At 40.1% G+C, this 21,259-nt stretch overlaps 5 protein-coding genes across 5 annotated transcripts in view; 4 read left to right on the forward strand and 1 right to left on the reverse strand.

Moving 5' to 3' along the window:
• The window catches only part of LOC134823487 (gamma-tubulin complex component 3-like), a 158,111-nt gene extending 146,456 nt beyond the window's left edge, over positions 1 to 11,655 (forward strand). The window contains exons 10-19 of the mRNA XM_063834970.1: positions 30 to 163; positions 302 to 403; positions 609 to 704; positions 1,110 to 1,297; positions 3,929 to 4,088; positions 8,012 to 8,107; positions 8,234 to 8,296; positions 9,736 to 9,874; positions 11,028 to 11,179; positions 11,315 to 11,655. Of these exons, the coding sequence (XP_063691040.1) occupies positions 30 to 163; positions 302 to 403; positions 609 to 704; positions 1,110 to 1,297; positions 3,929 to 4,088; positions 8,012 to 8,107; positions 8,234 to 8,296; positions 9,736 to 9,874; positions 11,028 to 11,179; positions 11,315 to 11,437 (1,253 nt within the window). The 3' untranslated portion in view covers positions 11,438 to 11,655. The remainder of the gene's footprint in view (positions 1 to 29; positions 164 to 301; positions 404 to 608; positions 705 to 1,109; positions 1,298 to 3,928; positions 4,089 to 8,011; positions 8,108 to 8,233; positions 8,297 to 9,735; positions 9,875 to 11,027; positions 11,180 to 11,314) is intronic.
• Positions 1 to 21,259, forward strand: part of LOC134823488 (double-strand-break repair protein rad21 homolog A-like) — a 901,854-nt gene that overhangs the window by 485,829 nt on the left and 394,766 nt on the right. The gene's annotated exons all lie outside the window — the stretch shown is intronic.
• Positions 13,766 to 14,821, forward strand: LOC134823655 (procathepsin L-like). Its single transcript, XM_063835189.1, has one exon. It carries the CDS (start codon positions 13,766 to 13,768, stop codon positions 14,819 to 14,821), a length of 1,056 nt encoding a protein of 351 aa, XP_063691259.1.
• On the forward strand, positions 17,866 to 18,186 carry LOC134823656 (uncharacterized). The gene has a single exon (XM_063835190.1). The coding sequence runs from the start codon at positions 17,866 to 17,868 to the stop codon at positions 18,184 to 18,186; it is 321 nt and encodes a 106-aa protein (XP_063691260.1).
• Positions 19,342 to 20,607, reverse strand: LOC134823657 (uncharacterized). The gene has a single exon (XM_063835191.1). It carries the CDS (start codon positions 20,605 to 20,607, stop codon positions 19,342 to 19,344), a length of 1,266 nt encoding a protein of 421 aa, XP_063691261.1.

The following is a 21,259-nucleotide window of genomic DNA, read 5'->3' on the forward strand; positions in this document are numbered from 1 at the left end:
ACACACTAACACATACCACTCTCTCCCAGGTAAAACTATAAACTTTATCCGTGTAGTGTGCCGGGACCACTCTCCCATCAATTTTCCTTTCTCCACGGTTGCTACAACTAACCAGGGCCTCAACGATATCATCGGACCTGACCTTAACGGCCACGTCTCCGAGGTAAGCTTCCAAACGTTGAGCATTTCCAATGCTATTTATAAATAGTTCAATGGCCTGGTATCCTTATGATAACCTAAAAGTAGTTGTGAAGTATTATATATTTTGACTCCTACTCTCCTAATACTGCTATTGTTTCAGGTGTATAAGATAACGTCGTCTCATTTGATTGGGCTGCTGAAGAAGAAGTATTTGTTGTGTGAGCATCTCACTGCTATCAGGGACTATCTCTTGCTCGGCCAGGTTAGCCTCTCACAGTAATTAGTCACTTAATTAATATATAATTAATAAAACATTAATAGTAAAATTTAAAAATGCTGAATGTACTGCACCTAGTATATTTCATAATAATTATAAAAATAACAAATGATAACTTTAAATACAAACCTTGCCACTTCATGATCTTGATTGAAGGATGACTTCTTATTATTCTGAATGACTATTTCAGGGTGATTTTATCCAACATCTTATGGATCTGATTTGTAAGGATCTGTCCGGATTGTCCAGTTCTCTCCAAACTTCCATGCTCCAGTCTAAACTAGAGGTATGATATTAAATTATAATATTTTGATGATTTAACTAATGCTATCAGCTATATATCAGCTATATATCAGCTATACCTATATAGTATATATCACTATGTAAGTATCATTATCAGTTCAATTGCGTGAATCCTCCATCTGCGAAAAACCCAAAACCGCTCTCCTGTTACTTCAACAAGTTTCTCGTGGTTAATGATTGTGTATTTTCTATTTTAGTTCGATCAGCTAACGGCACTAACACAATATGACACTCCCACAGACGGCGCAGCGTGCAACAAACGCGCAGTACCACAACGTGGACGTTATCCGGCGTTACTAACACATGACACTCCCACAGACCGCGCAGCGTGCAACAAACGCGCAGTACCACAACGTGGACGTTATACTAACACGTGACACTCCCACAGACCGCGCAGCGTGCAACAAACGCGCAGTACCACAACGTGGACGTTATCCGGCGTGTGAGTGTGATTAAGTTGGAGGAGAGTGGTGGAGATACGGGCTGGGATGTGTTTACTATAGACTACGTGCTGAACTGCCCGCTCACTGTCATTGTTAATCAGGACAGTAGGGAAACTTACCTCTGTATATTCAGGTTAGGTGGCAGGGAAACTTACCTCTGTATATTCAGGTTAGGTGGCAGGGAAACTTACCTCTGTATATTCAGGTTAGGTGGCAGGGAAACTTACCTCTGTATATTCAGGTTAGGTGGCAGGGAAACTTACCTCTGTATATTCAGGTTAGGTGGCAGGGAAACTTACCTCTGTATATTCAGGTTAGGTGGCAGGGAAACTTACCTCTGTATATTCAGGTTAGGTGGCAGGGAAACTTACCTCTGTATATTCAGGTTAGGTGGCAGGGAAACTTACCTCTGTATATTCAGGTTAGGTGGCAGGGAAACTTACCTCTGTATATTCAGGTTAGGTGGCAGGGAAACTTACCTCTGTATATTCAGGTTAGGTGGCAGGGAAACTTACCTCTGTATATTCAGGTTAGGTGGCAGGGAAACTTACCTCTGTATATTCAGGTTAGGTGGCAGGGAAACTTACCTCTGTATATTCAGGTTAGGTGGCAGGGAAACTTACCTCTGTATATTCAGGTTAGGTGGCAGGGAAACTTACCTCTGTATATTCAGGTTAGGTGGCAGGGAAACTTACCTCTGTATATTCAGGTTAGGTGGCAGGGAAACTTACCTCTGTATATTCAGGTTAGGTGGCAGGGAAACTTACCTCTGTATATTCAGGTTAGGTGGCAGGGAAACTTACGTTACCTCTGTATATTCAGGTTAGGTGGCAGGGAAACTTACCTCTGTATATTCAGGTTAGGTGGCAGGGAAACTTACCTCTGTATATTCAGGTTAGGTGGCAGGGAAACTTACCTCTGTATATTCAGGTTAGGTGGCAGGGAAACTTACCTCTGTATATTCAGGTTAGGTGGCAGGGAAACTTACCTCTGTATATTCAGGTTAGGTGGCAGCAGGGAAACTTACCTCTGTATATTCAGGTTAGGTGGCAGGGAAACTTACCTCTGTATATTCAGGTTAGGTGGCAGGGAAACTTACCTCTGTATATTCAGCTTAGGTGGCAGGGAAACTTACCTCTGTATATTCAGGTTAGGTGGCAGGGAAACTTACCTCTGTATATTCAGGTTAGGTGGCAGGGAAACTTACCTCTGTATATTCAGGTTAGGTGGCAGGGAAACTTACCTCTGTATATTCAGGTTAGGTGGCAGGGAAACTTACCTCTGTATATTCAGGTTAGGTGGCAGGGAAACTTACCTCTGTATATTCAGGTTAGGTGGCAGGGAAACTTACCTCTGTATATTCAGGTTAGGCGGCAGGGAAACTTACCTCTGTATATTCAGGTTAGGCAGCAGGGAAACTTACCTCTGTATATTCAGGTTAGGTGGCAGAGAAACTTACCTCTGTATATTCAGGTTAGGTGGCAGGGAAACTTACCTCTGTATATTCAGGTTAGGTGGCAGGGAAACTTACCTCTGTATATTCAGGTTAGGTGGCAGGGAAACTTACCTCTGTATATTCAGGTTAGGTGGCAGGGAAACTTACCTCTGTATATTCAGGTTAGGTGGCAGGGAAACTTACCTCTGTATATTCAGGTTAGGTGGCAGGGAAACTTACCTCTGTATATTCAGGTTAGGTGGCAGGGAAACTTACCTCTGTATATTCAGGTTAGGTGGCAGGGAAACTTACCTCTGTATATTCAGGTTAGGTGGCAGGGAAACTTACCTCTGTATATTCAGGTTAGGTGGCAGGGAAACTTACCTCTGTATATTCAGGTTAGGTGGCAGGGAAACTTACCTCTGTATATTCAGGTTAGGTGGCAGGGAAACTTACCTCTGTATATTCAGGTTAGGTGGCAGGGAAACTTACCTCTGTATATTCAGGTTAGGTGGCAGGGAAACTTACCTCTGTATATTCAGGTTAGGTGGCAGGGAAACTTACCTCTGTATATTCAGGTTAGGTGGCAGGGAAACTTACCTCTGTATATTCAGGTTAGGTGGCAGGGAAACTTACCTCTGTATATTCAGGTTAGGTGGCAGGGAAACTTACCTCTGTATATTCAGGTTAGGTGGCAGGGAAACTTACCTCTGTATATTCAGGTTAGGTGGCAGGGAAACTTACCTCTGTATATTCAGGTTAGGTGGCAGGGAAACTTACCTCTGTATATTCAGGTTAGGTGGCAGGGAAACTTACCTCTGTATATTCAGGTTAGGTGGCAGGGAAACTTACCTCTGTATATTCAGGTTAGGTGGCAGGGAAACTTACCTCTGTATATTCAGGTTAGGTGGCAGGGAAACTTACCTCTGTATATTCAGGTTAGGTGGCAGGGAAACTTACCTCTGTATATTCAGGTTAGGTGGCAGGGAAACTTACCTCTGTATATTCAGGTTAGGTGGCAGGGAAACTTACCTCTGTATATTCAGGTTAGGTGGCAGGGAAACTTACCTCTGTATATTCAGGTTAGGTGGCAGGGAAACTTACCTCTGTATATTCAGGTTAGGTTACCTCTGTATATTCAGGTTAGGTTACCTCTGTATATTCAGGTTAGGTGGCCGAGATGTGTTGTAGCTGTTTCAAAAATTGTGACGTTTATAGGTTAATGAATTATACTGCGGTTATTTTAATAACTTAAGGTTCAAATAATATGTACAGTATGTTGCTGTTTTGTAGAATAATTGTAGCAAATACTCTAAAAGACACTTACAGGATGCTGTGGAAAACTAAGCGGATAGAGCACGGTCTGAGGAGAATGTGGGGCAAAACAGCCACCTGGGACAGAACACTACCCCACATTGTGGGGGACATCAGGGAGTTTAGACACCAGATAAACATAATCTGCTGTGAAATGCAGCACTTCATATCACAGGTTACTATGGTTACTAGCACTTCATATCACAGGTTACTATGGTTACTAGCACTTCATATCACAGGTTACTAGGGTTACTAGCACTTCATATCACAGGTTACTATGGTTACTAGCACTTCATATCACAGGTTACTATGGTTACTAGCACTTCATATCACATGTTACTATGGTTACTAGCACTTCATATCACAGGTTGCTATGGTTACTAGCACTTCATATCACAGGTTACTATGGTTACTAGCACTTCATATCACAGGTTACTATGGTTACTAGCACTTCATATCACAGGTTACTATGGTTACTAGCACTTCATATCACAGGTTACTATGGTTACTAGCACTTCATATCACAGGTTACTATGGGTACTAGCTTGTGGTTATTATTTTTACAAAGGTATAGTACAGGGAAATCCGTCTGAAAAAATCGATCTGCTGACACACGAAGCTTTCATAGGATTTTTGACGTTTTTGAGTCCCATTAGGTGCCCTTTATGGCTAACCAACTTTTCCAAACTTTTCCACGTGGCTTAAGGCCGCTTTTTGCCACTTTACCACTTTTTACCACCTTTCTTGTTTGTCAAATATCTTTAGTTGTGAACATCGTAAAAGGTTGCGAATCAATCGAGTGTGTTCATATTATCAGGAAGAAAAACTTTTGTTCTAACAATTTTTACGTCAGATAATAAGTTAATTGGATCAATTAACCAATTAGCAAAATTCTAAACATTTTTTATTGGCTAAAAATGATCGGAATAGCTTAAAACACGGAGAAAAGTAGTTTTTAGAAAAAATTTGAAAATTTTTCACTTACATTTTTTTTTCGAGACTTCGAAAAATTTCGAAAATTCAAAATATTTTTTTCCGCCAAAAGTGATCAAATTGCATGAAACGCGGAGAAAAATGGTTTTCAAAAAAAAACTTAGTCAATTTTTCGTTTCAAGAATACTTAAATCACCAATATTTGTAGTTGGAGTTTAGTAAATCTCGGCAGATTTTAGTAATAATCAGGAATTACTAACTCTAAGTGGAAAGGTCTGAAACTGAAAAACGTTAAGTTTAACCATACGATCGTGATATAAGAGTTTCATAACTAATTACAATTTCATAACTAATTACAATTGCATAGTAAATATGGTTACTACTCCTATATATCATATTATTTGATTGGTATTCGATTTCTGATTATTTCTCTAGGAATATGATTATTATATCTCAATTTGGCTTTAGGTAGGGTGCCCCGCTAAAAGAACTGGATTCTTCCAGGAAGCATCCCGTGCACACACCTTGGTCTACATATATATTAAATTATTAACCATTCATTCTGTATGTGCACGAAAACTTATTTCAATCAATACAGCCTTATCGATTTTCACAGAAACTGCACCAATGGCACAGTCAAGATCGAAACGATAGCCTGCTGTACTGTCATTTTATTGATTTCAATGATGAATCAGTGGGGTTAAGATTTGTAATAAATAAAACCTCTCTGTACCGTCAATTGTGCTAATCTAAACCGGCCTACCTGTATTACCAGACCTCTTCTTTTCCTCAACAATCAAACCGAGTTGTTCATATCGCATTTGGTGGGTGATGTAAACTAAGTAGTAATACATATCGAGCTATATTCAATCACAATACGACACAATGCAACACGTGTATATTATATTATGGCCCTTAATGAGGTATATGAAATGTTCTATACCGTACACTTCTCGTTTCTCCCGTGAGAGGCCCGATATGGAGAGGTTTTACAGTATATCACGAAAATGTCTACTTGGTCTCATGGCTCTTTGACAGCTCAAAGAAGGCAAGAAAAGACCAAAAAGCTTAGAATGTCAACTCGCAAGAGCGGGCTACCGGACAACTGAACCCAATTTAGACATTTAGATTAACCCTAACTCTAACCCTAACCCTAACCCTAACCCTAACCTTAACCCTAACCAATTAAGCTGATTGGTTAGTGGGAACTAGGTTCAATTGGGTTCAGTTGTCAGTCTTCGATCTGTCCCACATTAATCCCGAGCTGATCATCATGGGCCCCGAATATCCTGCGGGAAGAACCTGTATTTTTACTTCACGACGTCCGGATTTCAAATCAACATCCTCAATAACATTAACAATCCTTCCTGATCAGGATCTGTCTCTATTAGCAATTTCAAAAATATCCTGACTCTCGTGGAACATTTCACTGAATTAATTATTACCGGTTCTTTACTACCCCTTGCCCAACACTGTACTCGTATCTAAATCTTACCCTTTCCCGTATGTTACCCTTGTTGATTTTACTTTTAGCCGACCCTGACATATGGGGGTGATTTGAGGTATCCTGCAAATGAAGCGGTATGCAGTACAATACAAAACAGTTACAGTAGATGTTGGAAGGTGTATTTACACTTGCTTCCTGGACCTGGCTGTTCCTCAGTTTCCCTGATCTGTTCTTGCCCTTCTTCGAACTGTAAATGGGCCATGAGACCAAGTAGACTTTTTCGTGATAAACTGTAAAAACCTCTCTATACCGGGTTTCTCACGGTATAAAGCGTTTCATAAACCTCATTAAGAGCCATATAATATACACGTACTGTGTCGTATTGTGATTGAATATAGCTCGATATGTATTACTACTTAGTTTACATCACCCACCAAATGCGATATGAACAACTCGGTTTGATTGTTGAGGAAAAGAAGAGGTCTGGTAATACAGGTAGGCCGGTTTAGATTAGCACAATTGACGGTACAGAGAGGTTTTATTTATTACAAATTTGATTATCTTAACCCCACTGATTCATCATTGAAATCAATAAAATGACAGTACAGCAGGATATCGTTTCGATCTTGACTGTGCCATTGGTGCAGTTTCTGTGAAAATCGATAAGGCTGTATTGTAATTAGTTATGAAACTCTTATATCGCGATCGTATGGTTAAACTTAACGTTTTTCAGTTTCAGACCTTTCCACTTAGAGTTAGTAATTCCTGATTATTACTAAAATCTGCCGAGATTTACTAAACTCCAACTACAAATATTGGTGATTTAAGTATTCTTGAAACGAAAAATTGACTAAGTTTTTTTTGAAAATCATTTTTCTCCGCGTTTCATGCAATTTGATCACTTTTGGCGGTAAAAATTGTTAGAACAAAAGTTTTTCTTCCTGATAATATGAACACACTCGATTGATTCGCAACCTTTTACGATGTTCACAACTAAAGATATTAGACAAACAAGAAAGGTGGTAAAAAGTGGTAAAGTGGCAAAAAGTGGCCTTAAGCCACGTGGAAAAGTTTGGAAAAGTTGGTCAGCCATAAAGGGCACCTAATGGGACTCAAAAACGTCAAAAAACCTCTGAAAGCTTCGTGTGTCAGCAGATCGATTTTTTCAGACGGATTTCCCTGTACTAGTAGGTTTATCTGATGACTTAAGTAACTGGCAGTAGTAGTTACTTTTTAATAAAACAAATATTTAATAAAACAAATATTTATTTTTACGGCACAATCAAACAATATCAATAATAAATAAATCAGGGGAGGTTTGAAGAGGTTTCAAGTGCCGAAGGCCACTGCTTATCTTTAGGATTTGAGAGTGACCTGTGCTTGAAACCCCCTCAACCATCCACTACGTCAATATATTTGTTATACAAATATAGAAAAATATAATAATATAAAATTACTTATTGGTTTAGTTTGGTGACATAGATAGGAGAGCCCAGTTGAGTTTTAGTTTAGGTTTAGGTTTTAAATTATAGTTTAAAAGGTTAGCCATGTTTCATGGCAGAGAGAGATATCATGTGTGCAGAGCCGTACCACTGGTTATTATCCAGCTGTAGTAGGCATTCTGGTGGAACTTTGGTAACGAGCTAGTAGTTACTAGATCAGTAACTAGTTACTAAATTAGTAACTAGCTAGTAGTTAGTTAGCTGTTTAACTTTCAGGTACAATACTACATTAACTTTGAAGTGTTGGAATGCTCGTGGAAGGAGTTGGAGAATGCTGTAGACACAGCTGAGAATCTGGACCATATCATTGAGGCCCACAAGAGGTTCCTAGGCATAGTGAGTGAGCGACTCATGCTCAACCAGGAGCATCTACAGGTTTATTAGTTTATTAAATTAGTTAATTAGTTAATTAGTCAATTAGTTAATTTAATCATTGAGGCCCACAAGAGGTTCCTAGGGATAGTGAGTGAGCGACTCATGCTCAACCAGGAGCATCTACAGGTGAACTAGTCAATTAACTAATTAACTAATTAGTTAATTAGTTAATTAAATCATTGAGGCGCACAAGAGGTTCCTAGGGATAGTGAGTGAGCGACTCATGCTCAACCAGGAGCATCTACAGGTTAATTAGTTAATTAAATTAGTTTATTACGTTTATTTGTAGTGATAACAGAGGCACATATTAGGTGCGGTAAAAATCGAAATTATGCGGTACCGCACCCGACTATAAAGGTAAAATGTGCGGTAAGGTGCGGTAAATTTTTACCAATTATGCGGCGAATGTGCGACGATTTTTTCGAAATTTGTGCGGGAATTGTGCGGTTTTCATTTGTATTTTCTGAAGGACTTTGGAAATTCTAAACGTATAACCGCCGCTCTTATCAAAAATAGGTCTGTTTATGTGTTACTGAGGGTGTAGTTCTTTACTATGTCCATGATTGAACCTATATTGAGATTCAGTTATCTGAGAACAGTGACTTGATCTGGTAGAGATCAGGAGACAGTTATTTGAAGACGCCTCTTGAGTCTTGATAGAGTCGATCAGATCCCATGCGTGATCGCAAATATGTGACACGCTTGTTGGCATTGATCGTCAGTACTTGTAAACCATTTGATCCAAGATCCATTAAGCCCACTATAAAGCCAACGCTACAACGAATAGAGCTCATTACCCGATAAAAAGGGCTGCAGGTATGATCGAAGTACGGTAACGACGAGGGTTCCATAACGGCCTGGGTCACGGTCCCGAAAGGGCCTGGGTAACGGTCCCGAAAGGGCCTGGGTCATGGACCGTCATGGTCCCGAAAGGGCCTGGGTCACGTGGTAACCGGGTCACGTGGCCTAGGCATGGTTTCCAAAAGGGCCTGGGTCACGGTCCCTAAAGGGCCTGGGTCAGGGTCCCGAAAAGGCCTGGGTCACGTGGTAACTGGGTCACGTGGCCTAGGTATGAGTTCCAAAAGGGCCTGAGTCACGGTCCCGAAAGGGCCTGGGTCAGGGTCCTGAAAGGGCCTGGGTCAGAGTCCCGAAAGGGCCTGAGTCACGGTCCTAAAAGGGCCTGAGTCACGGTCCTAAAAGGGCCTGAGTCACGGTCCTAAAAGGGCCCGACTTTTAACATATTTTGGTTTTTACACTCGAAAATCTTAACGCGAAAATTTCAAAATTATGCGAAATTAAGCGGAAAATGCTAGATTATGCGGAAATATGCAGAAAATTACAAAATGTGCGGAAGTGTGCGGAAAACAATAAATTATGCGGAAATGTGCGGAAAACGGTAAATTGTGCGATCCCGCACCCATCGCACCTAATATGTGCCTCTGAGTGATAATGTGTCTATCTAGTTGAGATTTAAGGTTTCAGAATTCCACATACATGTATCATGGCATACCTCCCATACTAGCTGATATTAATACTTCTTTAAATAACAATAATTTATGTTGCAGGTCCTGACTAAGTTGTATGCTAATTATAAGAACGCTATTAACTTTATGGACGCGTACGATAAAGCTCATGAAGTACTGAAGAAAGCGAATATTATCAGAGCCAAGAGGCATGATAGTATGAACTTGAAAACTAAGCAAGGTAACCATAGTAACCTGTGATATAAAGTGCTAGTAACCATAGTAACCTGTGATATGAAGTACTGAAGAAAGCGAATATTATCAGAGCCAAGAGGCATGATAGTATGAACGTGAAAACTAAGCAAGGTAACCATAGTAACCTGTGATATAAAGTGCTAGTAACCATAGTAACCTGTGATATGAGTACTGAAGAAAGCGAATATTATCAGAGCCAAGAGGCATGATAGTATGAACTTGAAAACTAAACAAGGTAACCATAGTAACCTGTGATATAAAGTGCTAGTAACCATAGTAACCTGTGATATGAGTACTGAAGAAAGCGAATATTATCAGAGCCAAGAGGCATGATAGTATGAACTTGAAAACTAAACAAGGTAACCATAGTAACCTGTGATATAAAGTGCTAGTAACCATAGTAACCTGTGATATGAGTACTGAAGAAAGCGAATATTATCAGAGCCAAGAGGCATGATAGTATGAACCTGAAAACTAAACAAGGTAACCATAGTAACATGTGATATAAAGTGCTAGTAACCATAGTAACCTGTGATATTATCAGAGCCAAGAGACATGATAGTATGAACTTGAAAACTAAGCAAGGTAACCATAGTAACATGTGATATGAAGTGCTAGTAACCATAGTAACCTGTAATATTATCAGAGCCAAGAGGCATGATAGTATGAACTTGAAAACTAAGCAAGGTAACCATAGTAACATGTGATATGAAGTGCTAGTAACCATAGTAACCTGTAATATTATCAGAGCCAAGAGACATGATAGTATGAACTTGAAAACTAAACAAGGTAACCATAGTAACATGTGATATGAAGTGCTAGTAACCATAGTAACATGTGATATAAAGTGCTAGTAACCATAGTAACCTGTAATATTATCAGAGCCAAGAGGCATGATAGTATGAACTTAAAAACTAAACAAGGTCCGATATGTTTATAAGAGGGGGATGTTTAAAATTAATATCTTATTTAAGTATCAAATTGTCAATTTAGAATTGTACTTTTGATACTGTGGACACAGGTCGAAACATAAATTTTGTTACAATGTAGTAAGAGCCAAAGCTAACACTATTTGTAATCAATTATGTGTGAAGAAATGAAAGGAACTGAAAACATCTGTAATTGTATATAATTTACAGGAGACTGGGGAATAAAGGCAGCTGACGAAGCAGCAATCGTACAAGAAGACAAGGAGTTCCAAGCTCAGTTGAAAGCCATCGCTAAAATATTTACTAACAATCAATCTACTTTCTCAACTTCTCTCCGAGACTTTCTCATGGCTCTCTCGTTGGTACGTTGTAATTAGTTAATTTATTTAATTATCTTATTATGTACATATAATTATAGTGGATGTAACATTTTAGTGTGCGTTGTATTTAAGAATTTACTGTATACTGATTTTAACCCGTTGTTTTATTTTCACCAGGAGGCTGACGATTCTATGAAGTTTTTGTCACTGAGAATTGATTTCAACGAGCACTACAAGCAAAAACATGGCAACAATTTCAACGGCCCTTACATTAACAGAACGAAATCAGTTGATGCGTGAAATTTGTTCACGAATATGAACTGTTATTATTTCGATATTTTAATACATTAACCCGTATTTATAATATCATGACTTTACTGTAGCTGTAGTGGAACTAAATTGTTTTTGGTATTTGAAGCATTCATTGATATTGACGATATTTTGTACAGTGTAGGAACTTTCTATATTTTGTATTAACATGTATTACTTTATTTCTTATCGCTGACTATTTGAACGAAGTATTCGTATTTTTCTCATTTCTGTCCAAGTGGCAATTGGTTATCTTTCAATAAACGGTCTACTCAATATTATAGCGGAAGACGCGTTGGTAAAAATAGAGATTTTGCTGCGCGGAATAATCAATTTATTCAAGCAATTTAATTAAGAAATAAAATGCGCGCGTTGGTAGATTTTATTATCATTTGTGCGCGGTCTTTTTTCTCTCTTGAAAATATCGTTAACGGCCCATTTGATAGTTCACCCTGGTGCTTTCCGTGTTTATTTCCTTTGCCAAACTTCGGCGATAAATGTTACAATGAACCCTTCATTAAATGCTAATAAACCAAATCAAACCAATTAATAACAAGAGCATGATCTGCTTCTATCCGCGGAAGTCAGCTAAAGGTAATTTCAATACACTCAGAGTTTTCTAGCTCTCACGTCCATTCTAATAGATGAACTACTTCGTCACATCACATGCAAAGTTCTGCAGTCTTCAGACTAGTTCTTCTTACCCTAAAATAATAATCCCAAGTGTTTGGACTCCCTGAGTTGTAGACAGTTTACTAACAATCCAGTCAAACCTAAGATCATAAGTGGATGGTGACGATTCAGTATGTCTTTTACTTGGGGGACCCCAGGCTATAATATTCATAAACATAGAGATTTGACGGAATGACAGGCTGAGCGCCGCCCAGTAATATGCAGTAATTCTGCTGGAGGTTCTCATTCAGCAGGGAGACCTGAGCTTCTGAGATAATCATTACATTCATAATAATCATTAAATTTATATGTTTGTAACATTCAATACTTTCCATTAAGCTATGAAGACTGCTAATCTGCGCTAAATTCTGTTAGATATTAATACTGCTGGATCGCAGTCTATCTAATATGCAGGTTTGTAAGTTAGTCATGGGGATAAGTAACCTCATTTTCATGCTATTTTTCTGTACATATTTGCCAAATAATAAACAACCTTAACTAGTTTAATAAGTAACACTGAGAAATTATAACAATCAGGTGCTCCTGCGAATACCAACTCCCTCCTGTGGAAGCAGCTCTGCCACTCTGTCTGGGTAGTTGGACAGCCTAGTGACATTCTTTGTAATTGTACAAGTAGGTTTACAATTATGAAGTATAATTTAACCAATTTACTAGATTAATTTTGGTTATACAAGGCCCGTAATTACTAAATAGGCTGGCTGGATGGAACAATTTCCCTTCTAAACTTCGTGAAAAGCTCCACAGATCATCTTAAATTGGGACATGTCCTGTGTGAGGGAGTGCTACATGATTATTTTTATAAGCAGTTAACTTGAGTGAACCCAACATTCTTCGTTTAGATTGGCAAGATAAGCCTGTTTGTTGGTCTCCTGAACTCATGAATTTTCATTCAGTTTGGATATAAAAAGGCAGAGTTGTGAGCCAAAAACCATATGCCCATATTTGGGCATACGCACCTAATTGAGAACTTTCGGCCCATAAATTGATCAAATTTCAATAATTAAAACTAACTTTATATGAAAGGTTAGCCTAAACTACTATACATATTGCCTGTGATATAGTATTTTATATCCCCGGGGTCAAATCCGTAAATATACCTACATTTTAATAAACTTGATCTCTCCCACTGTTGAAGAAAGTTTATCTCAGAAGATTTGTTAACTTTATTTACGTTTGTAACTAACATGACAAGTTCATCTAATATTGTAGCACAAAATCGTATTTGTCGTTAAACAGAACTTAAACTTCAAATTTTCACCTCAAATTCGCACCTCAAATTTTCGTGAATGGAATTATATTGCATTGTATATATGAAGGATGAGTAGCCAGCTGTATTTCAACGTATGAGATTTTCAGCAGAGGAACTTTATTAGAACAATCAACAAAACGAAATTTGTCGAACATGGGGCACGCTCAACTCAATTATTTTGCTGACGTATGTGACAAGAAGTTGGCAGATCTGATTGTTTTATTCACCTGCTATACCTCTACTGCAAGTAAGCTTCAGACGTAGGTGCTAGCAACTGTCCCTGATTGTTCTGATTCACCTGTTGCTCCTATACGTTACTCCCCTCAAGTTCACTATAAAAACCAGCCCCCAATCCCCTCAGTCATCACTCTACCAAGATGAAGATAATTCTAGTTTGTTTGCTGGCTGTTGCCCTAGCTGATGACCCTCTCAGAGAGGTCCTGAAGTCTCCCAGAGCTACACTGAACTTGTACTCTCAGTTCAAGGCTAAGAACCACCTGAAATTTAGCACTGGAGAGGATGTGATGAGATTTAGACTATTTAGAGCTAATGCTGAGCATGTTGCCGACTACAACGAGGACACTGAGGACAGCGCTGGATATGCTCTCAACAAGTTCTCCGCTATGACCCCCGGAGAGAAACAGAGATATCTGGGACTCAACATCACCTCCATGACACCCGGACCTGAGGACACCGTGCTGAGGAGTGGGGTGGGGAACCCTTCTAAACTTCTCTGGACTGACAAAGGCATGGTCACCCCTGTCAAAAACCAGGGAAGCTGTGGATCCTGTTGGTCCTTCGGAGCAGTGGGAGGTCTGGAGACAACCTACGCAGTGAAGTCCGGCGTTCTGAGGAACTTCGCCGAGCAGGAGTACCTCGACTGTGTGTTTGAGGGAAAGGATGACGGATGTGATGGAGGCTGGGTTGATAGATGCTACCAGTGGAGCGCACAGTATGGAGGAAGACTGGCTGCTACCAGAGACTACCCATACACTCAAAGGGACGGAAAGTGCTACTACAAACAGAAACCTAACGCTATGAAGGCATACAAGATGACAGGAGTAGAAAGAGTCAGCCAGTCAGAGGCTGCCCATATTGATGTCCTGCAGTTTGCTTCTATCGGAGTAGCCTTCCAGGTGACGGACAGGACTTTCCAGTACGATCACGAGATATTGAGAGACACGACATGTCACGGACACGCTAACCACGCCGTTTCCATGGTGGGGTACGCTCCTAAATACGTACTGGTCAAGAACTCTTGGGGCGCCGACTGGGGAGATAAGGGTTTCGTGAGGTTCGCTAGAGGCCACCACAATTGTCAACTCTTCAAGTATTCCAGCTATCCCAGACTGGAGAGCACTGGAGAAAGTGACTCAGGATCTGAAAGCGCCTCCGACTACACTCCTCCTGATGATGATGGAGACGACCCCTAGCCCCAACCCTGACCCCAACTGCAAGGACGTGGTTACTAACTGTGCCAAGTACAAGGACAGCTGTGGAAGGATCTACTGGGTCGAGTACATGAAGAAGAACTGTGCTAAAACCTGCAACTACTGCGAGGGAGACGATAATGGCGACGATTGTCCCAGTGGAACAGTGAGGTGCAGCGATGGAGTTTGCAGGCATGAACACATGTGTTAGATATTGTTAACATGGTAATTACTATTTAATTTCAAATCTTAATTATCCTTATCGTTTAACATGTGCTGATGTGCTATTGAACATTGTTAGTTAAATGTTATATATTTCTATTACATAACTATGTTCAATTTGTCGTTTCAGTATAACTTTTCAAAAGTCAAAAAATGTTCTACCTATAAGGTAGGTACTCAAATCGCCACCAAATACGATCATCTGTAATTCGATCTGACCACCAGGGTCTTCGTTTCGTGACCACCAACCGTTGTTGTAATCAGTGCCCAAGCCTGGCTGGTTTAAAAATAAAACTACCTCGACAGCTCTAAAATTCTAGCACTAAACTTAGTTTTTCTCTTTATACAGAATTTCGCGAATAGCGGGCTTTTTCAATGCAATATTTTTAAATTCTATTTAAATTTTTATGGTTTGAAATAACACCTCTCCACCATCATTGTTCCTTAATTGGTTAAGTTGTTTTAAAAATTGTATGTGTTTATCTCAAAGAAGAAGCTGCAAGCCGATATTCTTTTAACACCCGAACGTTTTAGCTGAGGACCTTTTGTTTCCTATCTAAAGAACATTTTGTTGAACAAAAGACACGGTCGATTCCATTAACTATCATACGTAGGTGGTAGCACCTGTTCCTGATTGTTCTAATTCACCTGCTTCCCCTCTACCTCCCCTCTATAGTTCACTATAAAAACCAGCTCCCTCCTCCTCAGTCATCACTCTACCAAGATGAAGATAATTCTAGTTTGTTTGCTGGCTGTTGCTCTAGCTGATGACCCTCCTTGTAGGGATGTGTACGATAATTGTGCCAGGTCGGTGCGCTACTGCAAGACTATCTCCATGATTAAGAACTGTGCTAAAACCTGCAACTACTGCAAGGAAGAGGATGACGAAGACGACTCTAACCCCTGCAGGGACACGGGTTTTAATTGTGCTAGGTCAGTACGCTACTGCAAGAGTTTCTCTATGATGCAGAACTGTCCTAAAACGTGTGGCTACTGCTAGGGAGACGATGGTGGAGTCTGTCCTAGTGTCCTAGTGGTACTATTAGATGCAAGGACGGGGTGTGCACACATAGACACATATGTGCCATTAAACATTGTTATCATATTAACTATTGATATTTCTAAAAAACCTAAGTTATTTCACTGTTTCTAGCCTAAAATACTTAAATAAATAAAATATTCAAACAATATACACATAATATAGCAATGACCCTATATAAAATTCTGTAAAAATGGTACAAATTTAGAAACTGATAGAAACAATATACACATAATATAGCAATGACCCTATATAAAATTCTGTAAAAATGGTACAAATTTAGAAACTGAGGTAAAAATAAAAATAAAACCCTTTGTAATAATATATATAAAAACCACTAAATCACATCACAACAAAAAGTAGTTTAGACCCCCATCCAACTAGAGCACTCCATGACCTTTTAGGGTTTAAGAGTGTTGATCAGGTTAAGGTCCAAATCACTTATTGCCGTGGGTGGAAGGGTTCTGGTACCTCTGTACCCCCTGATAGAGATTATACAGGTTCTGAGTAGATCAAAACGCAGTCTGCGTCTGACAAATGACATCACATCACAATACCGTTGGCCTTTCTTTAGGCTGATCTTTTCAGCGAGATGTTTTAGAAACTGTGAAGCCTCAGTTGCCATTCCTCCTGTAGTACTGAACACCAGTGGCGTGAAGGTAGCCTTTTCAACATTGAGGACTCTGTCATTGTACTCACGTTTTTTGCTTTTCTCGTGAGATTGGTACATCTGTGAGATGCTCTTGTCACTGTTGGACTGGGCTTGAGGGTGAAGTACCCTTACATCTGTGAATGCCCTGTCCAGCGGCGACCAAAACGATCTCGCACTGATGTCCAGTCTTGCACCATCCTGTCTATTTGTTCCATTAGATAGTTCAAGTGTGTGAGCCTAAAATACTTGGAAAAGGGGTTAAAAACGCAGTTTTTCCCAAAATTTTCGACTGCAGCATCTTAGGCATCCGGTGATCGTCGCCGTTCGACCTATATTAATATTATACAACCCCCAAAGATTTTCTTGCCTCACGCTGTGTACTTCGGCCATGTCGTATTGTCGTGTCTTTCGCCGCGTTATGAAATGAGGATCGCGACGTGAGACTAAGATTTACTCGATGGATCCTAACCTTGTCTGATAGCAAGAAATGAAAAGTGTTTCACGAATAATCGCCGAACAGCTAAATAGGACTAAATAAAAAGGAAGATATTTGTTTTTGTAAAACCAGCTTCTGAATCCTCCTCTGTTACTTCGCGTGAATCGTAATGCACAGCACTGAGCACAGCATTGGACACCGAACAGCTGACATCTTCGCGTATCATGGCTGCCTGCCATCTGCACTGACAATTATGCGCTTAATTTAGATTCGTTTAAAACTAAATCGACACATCTAAAAAACTTGGTTTTTGTCTTTAAATTGAATTTGGCAAATGATGGGACGGCAGGCTTTTTCGATGCCGCAATCTTTTAAAATCTTTATGGTTTAAAATAACAACTGTCCACCATCATTGTTCTTTAATTTGTTAAGTTGTTTCACAAATTGTGTGTTTTTATTTCACAGAAGAAGCTGCAAGCCGATATTCATTTAACACCTGAACGTTTAATCTGAGGACCTTTTGTTTCCTATCTAAAGAACATTTTGTTGAACAAAAGACACGGTCGATTCCATCAACTATCAGACGTAGGTGGCAGCACCTGTTCCTGATTGTTCTAATTCACCTGCTTCCCCTCTACTTCCCTCTATAGTTCACTATAAAAACCAGCCCCCTCCTCCTCAGTCATCACTCTACCAAGATGAAGATAGTTTTAGTTTGTTTGCTGGCTGTTGCCCTAGCTGATGACCCTCTCAGAGAGGTCCTGAAGTCTCCCGACCGGCCCATCTGTAGGGACGTGTTCGTTAATTGTGCCGAGTCGAAACGCTACTGCAAAACTGTTGACATGATTAAGAAACTTTGTGCTAAAACCTGCAACACCTGCGAGGGAGACGATGTCGGAGATAAGCCTAACACCGCCCCCGTATGTAGCGACGTGGGTTATCATTGTGCCGAGTCGAAACGCTACTGCAAGACTATTTCCATGATTAAGAACTGTGCTAGAACGTGCGGCTACTGCTAGGGGGTCGATGGTGGGGACTGTCCTAGTGTCCTAGTGGTACTATTAGGTGCAAGGACGGAGTTTGCACACATGGACACATGTGCCATTAAATATTCTTACTGTATTGACTACTAATATTTCTAAGACATAACTATGTTTAATTTGTCGTTTCACTATAATTTTTCAAAAATTGTTTGATACTAGCTTTAATAACTGGTAGCAAGAAATCAAAAGTATGTTACGAATAATCGCCGAATGGCTGAATAAGGCTAAATGAAAAGGGAGATGTTGGTAAAAATAAAACCTATCATTTTTAAAAACCACGCTCTGACTCCTTTAATCTCTATTACTTCGCTTGTTACAAAGCACATCATTGAGCGTATCAAGGCATCCTTCGCTAATCAAGGCATCCTGCCACTTAGTTGCGGTACCTGGCCCACTGACAATTATGTGCTTACCCTAAGGCTAATCTGTGTTCAGAAACAATCTTCCATTTTTCAATGTTAGAAAACCGAGCCAATTTTGAAGTGAAGGACCCACGGTATAGATCTACGAAGTGTTTCATTTTAACTGCTTTGGAACATTATAGATTTTGCGCCACTTACAATTCATGTCACTTTCAATTTGTTACATTTTGCAATTCGGGTGAAAGACCACGCAACTAAATTCTGCACAGTACAGGAATAATGTATTTGCAAGTAGGTGAGGGGGTAGGGGGGTAAACAAGTTTAAACTGCTAGAATACCATGCATTATCTACCGGGGGAGATTGTTATGTTGTACTTGTAGAGCGTTGAGTAATGCGTCACTATGGTAACTATGATTGTCTATGATGCATGAGACTAAGAGTGCAGAGTAGAGCGTATAGTAGAGCGCAGAGTAGTAGTAGTGCGATATAAAAGAACCCAATTAAACTAGATCCCCTTTATAATTTTATACTTCTAAAGAAGCATTTTCCCGATTATATTTAGATCACTTTGATTTAGCTGTTTGGTTTAGTGCTTATTCGCGACATCGTCGACATTTTCATAAATTTGATTTCTTACATACATTACATTTATTTTTAACTAGCTATTATTATTTGATTTTGTAACTGTTTGAAATTGAATTCTGAAAAGTGAAACGATAAGGATAATTAAGATTTGAAATTAAATAGTAGTTACCATGTTAACAATATCTAACACATGTGTTCATGTCTGCACACTCCGTCGCTGCACCTCACTGTTCCACTTTTGCAATCTCCACCGTCTCCACCTTCGCAGTGGCCGCATGTCTTAGCACAGTACTTCTTCATGTAGTCCACCCAGCCGTTACTCTGACAGTAACTCTTCCACTTGGCACAGTCAGAGTTCACATCCTTACAGTTGGGGTCGGGCTTGGGGCTGGGGTCGGGGTTGTTTCCATCATCATCAGGAGGAGTGTAGTCGACGGCGCTATCAGATCCAGAGTCGCTTCCTCCAGTGCTCGCCAGTCTGGGATAGCTGGAATACTTGAAGAGCTGACAATTGTGGTAGCCTCTAGCGAACCTAACGAAACCCTTATCTCCCCAGGTGGTGCCCCAAGAGTTCTTGACCAGTACGTATTTAGGAGCGTACCCCACCATGGAAACGGCGTGGTTAGCGTGTCCGCGACATGTGGTGTCTCTCAATATCTCGTGATCGTACTGGAAAGTCCTGTCTGTCACCTCGAAGGCTACTCCGATGGAAGCGAACTGAAGGACATCAATGTGGGCAGCTTCTGACTGGCTGACTCTTTCTACTCCTGAGATCTTGTATGCCTTCATAGCGTTAGGTTTCTGTTTATAGTAGCACCTACTATCCCTCCCCTTGTATGGGTAGTCTTTGGTAGCAGCCAGTCTTCCTCCGTACTGTGCGCTCCACGAGTAGCATCTATCAACCCAGCCTCCATCACATCCGTCATCCTTTCCCTCAAACACACAGTCGAGCCACTCCTGCTCGGCGAAGTTCCTCAGAACTCCAGATTTCACTGCGTAGGTTGTCTCCACACCTCCCACTGCTCCGAAGGACCAACAAGATCCACAACTTCCCTGGTCCTTGACAGGGGTGACCTTGCCTTTGTCAGTCCAGAGAAGTTTAGAAGGGTTCCCCACCCCACTCCTCAGCACGGTGTCTTCAGGTCCGGGTGTCATGGAGGTGATGTTGAGTCCCAGATATCTCTGTTTCTCTCCGGGGGTCATTGCGGAGAACTTGTTGAGAGCATAGCCAGCGCTGTCCTCAGTGTCCTCGTTGTAGTCGGCAACATGCTCAGCATTAGCTCTGAACAGTCTAAATCTCATCACATCTTCTCCAGTGCGAAACTTCAGGTGGTTCTTAGCCTTGAACTGAGAGTACAAGTTCAGAGTAGCTCTGGGAGACTTCAGGACCTCTCTGAGAGGGTCATCAGCTAGGGCAACAGCCAGCAAACAAACTAGAATTATCTTCATCTTGGTAGAGTGATGACTGAGGAGGTGGGGGCTGGTTTTTATAGTGAAGTAGAAGGGGAGTAACGTAGAGGAGCAACAGGTGAATCAGATCAGTGATGGACAGGTGCTAGCACCTACGTCTGAAACTTAATTGCATTGAATCGACCGTCTATTGTTCAACAAAATGCTCCTTTGGTAGGAAACAAAAGATCCTCAGCTGAAAATTTCAGGTGTTAAATTTAAATTAGCTTTCTGTGGGATAAACACACACAATTTATACAACAATCTAACAAATTAAGGAACAATGATGGTGGACAGGTGTTATTTCAAACCATAAGAATTTAGATTTCACAGATTTCATAGATTTCATAGATTTCAAAGATTTCATAGATTTCATAGATTTCATAGATTTCATAGATTTCATAGATTTCATAAATTTCATAGATTTCATAGATTTCATAGATTTCATAGATTTCATAGATTTCATAGATTTCATAGATTTCATAGATTTCATAGATTTCATAGATTTCATAGATTTCATAGATTTCATAGATTTCATAAATTGCATAGATTTCATAGATTTCATAGAGTTCATTTTACCAAAACCCATATTCATGGGTAGAGTGGACCGCTGCCAGTGTCTCTCTTTCCCAAACAAAAAGAAATGATATTA

Source organism: Bolinopsis microptera, chromosome 11, assembly GCF_026151205.1.
Source record: "Bolinopsis microptera isolate Bmic1 chromosome 11, MBARI_Bmic_1.0, whole genome shotgun sequence".
Taxonomy (NCBI): domain Eukaryota; kingdom Metazoa; phylum Ctenophora; class Tentaculata; order Lobata; family Bolinopsidae; genus Bolinopsis; species Bolinopsis microptera.

Excerpts from the sequence above, each read along its gene's own strand:
- LOC134823657 (XM_063835191.1), bottom strand. The coding sequence starts at position 20,607 with ATGAAGATAATTCTAGTTTGTTTGCTGGCTGTTGCCCTAGCTGATGAC.
- LOC134823655 (XM_063835189.1), top strand. The coding sequence starts at position 13,766 with ATGAAGATAATTCTAGTTTGTTTGCTGGCTGTTGCCCTAGCTGATGAC.
- LOC134823656 (XM_063835190.1), top strand. The coding sequence starts at position 17,866 with ATGAAGATAGTTTTAGTTTGTTTGCTGGCTGTTGCCCTAGCTGATGAC.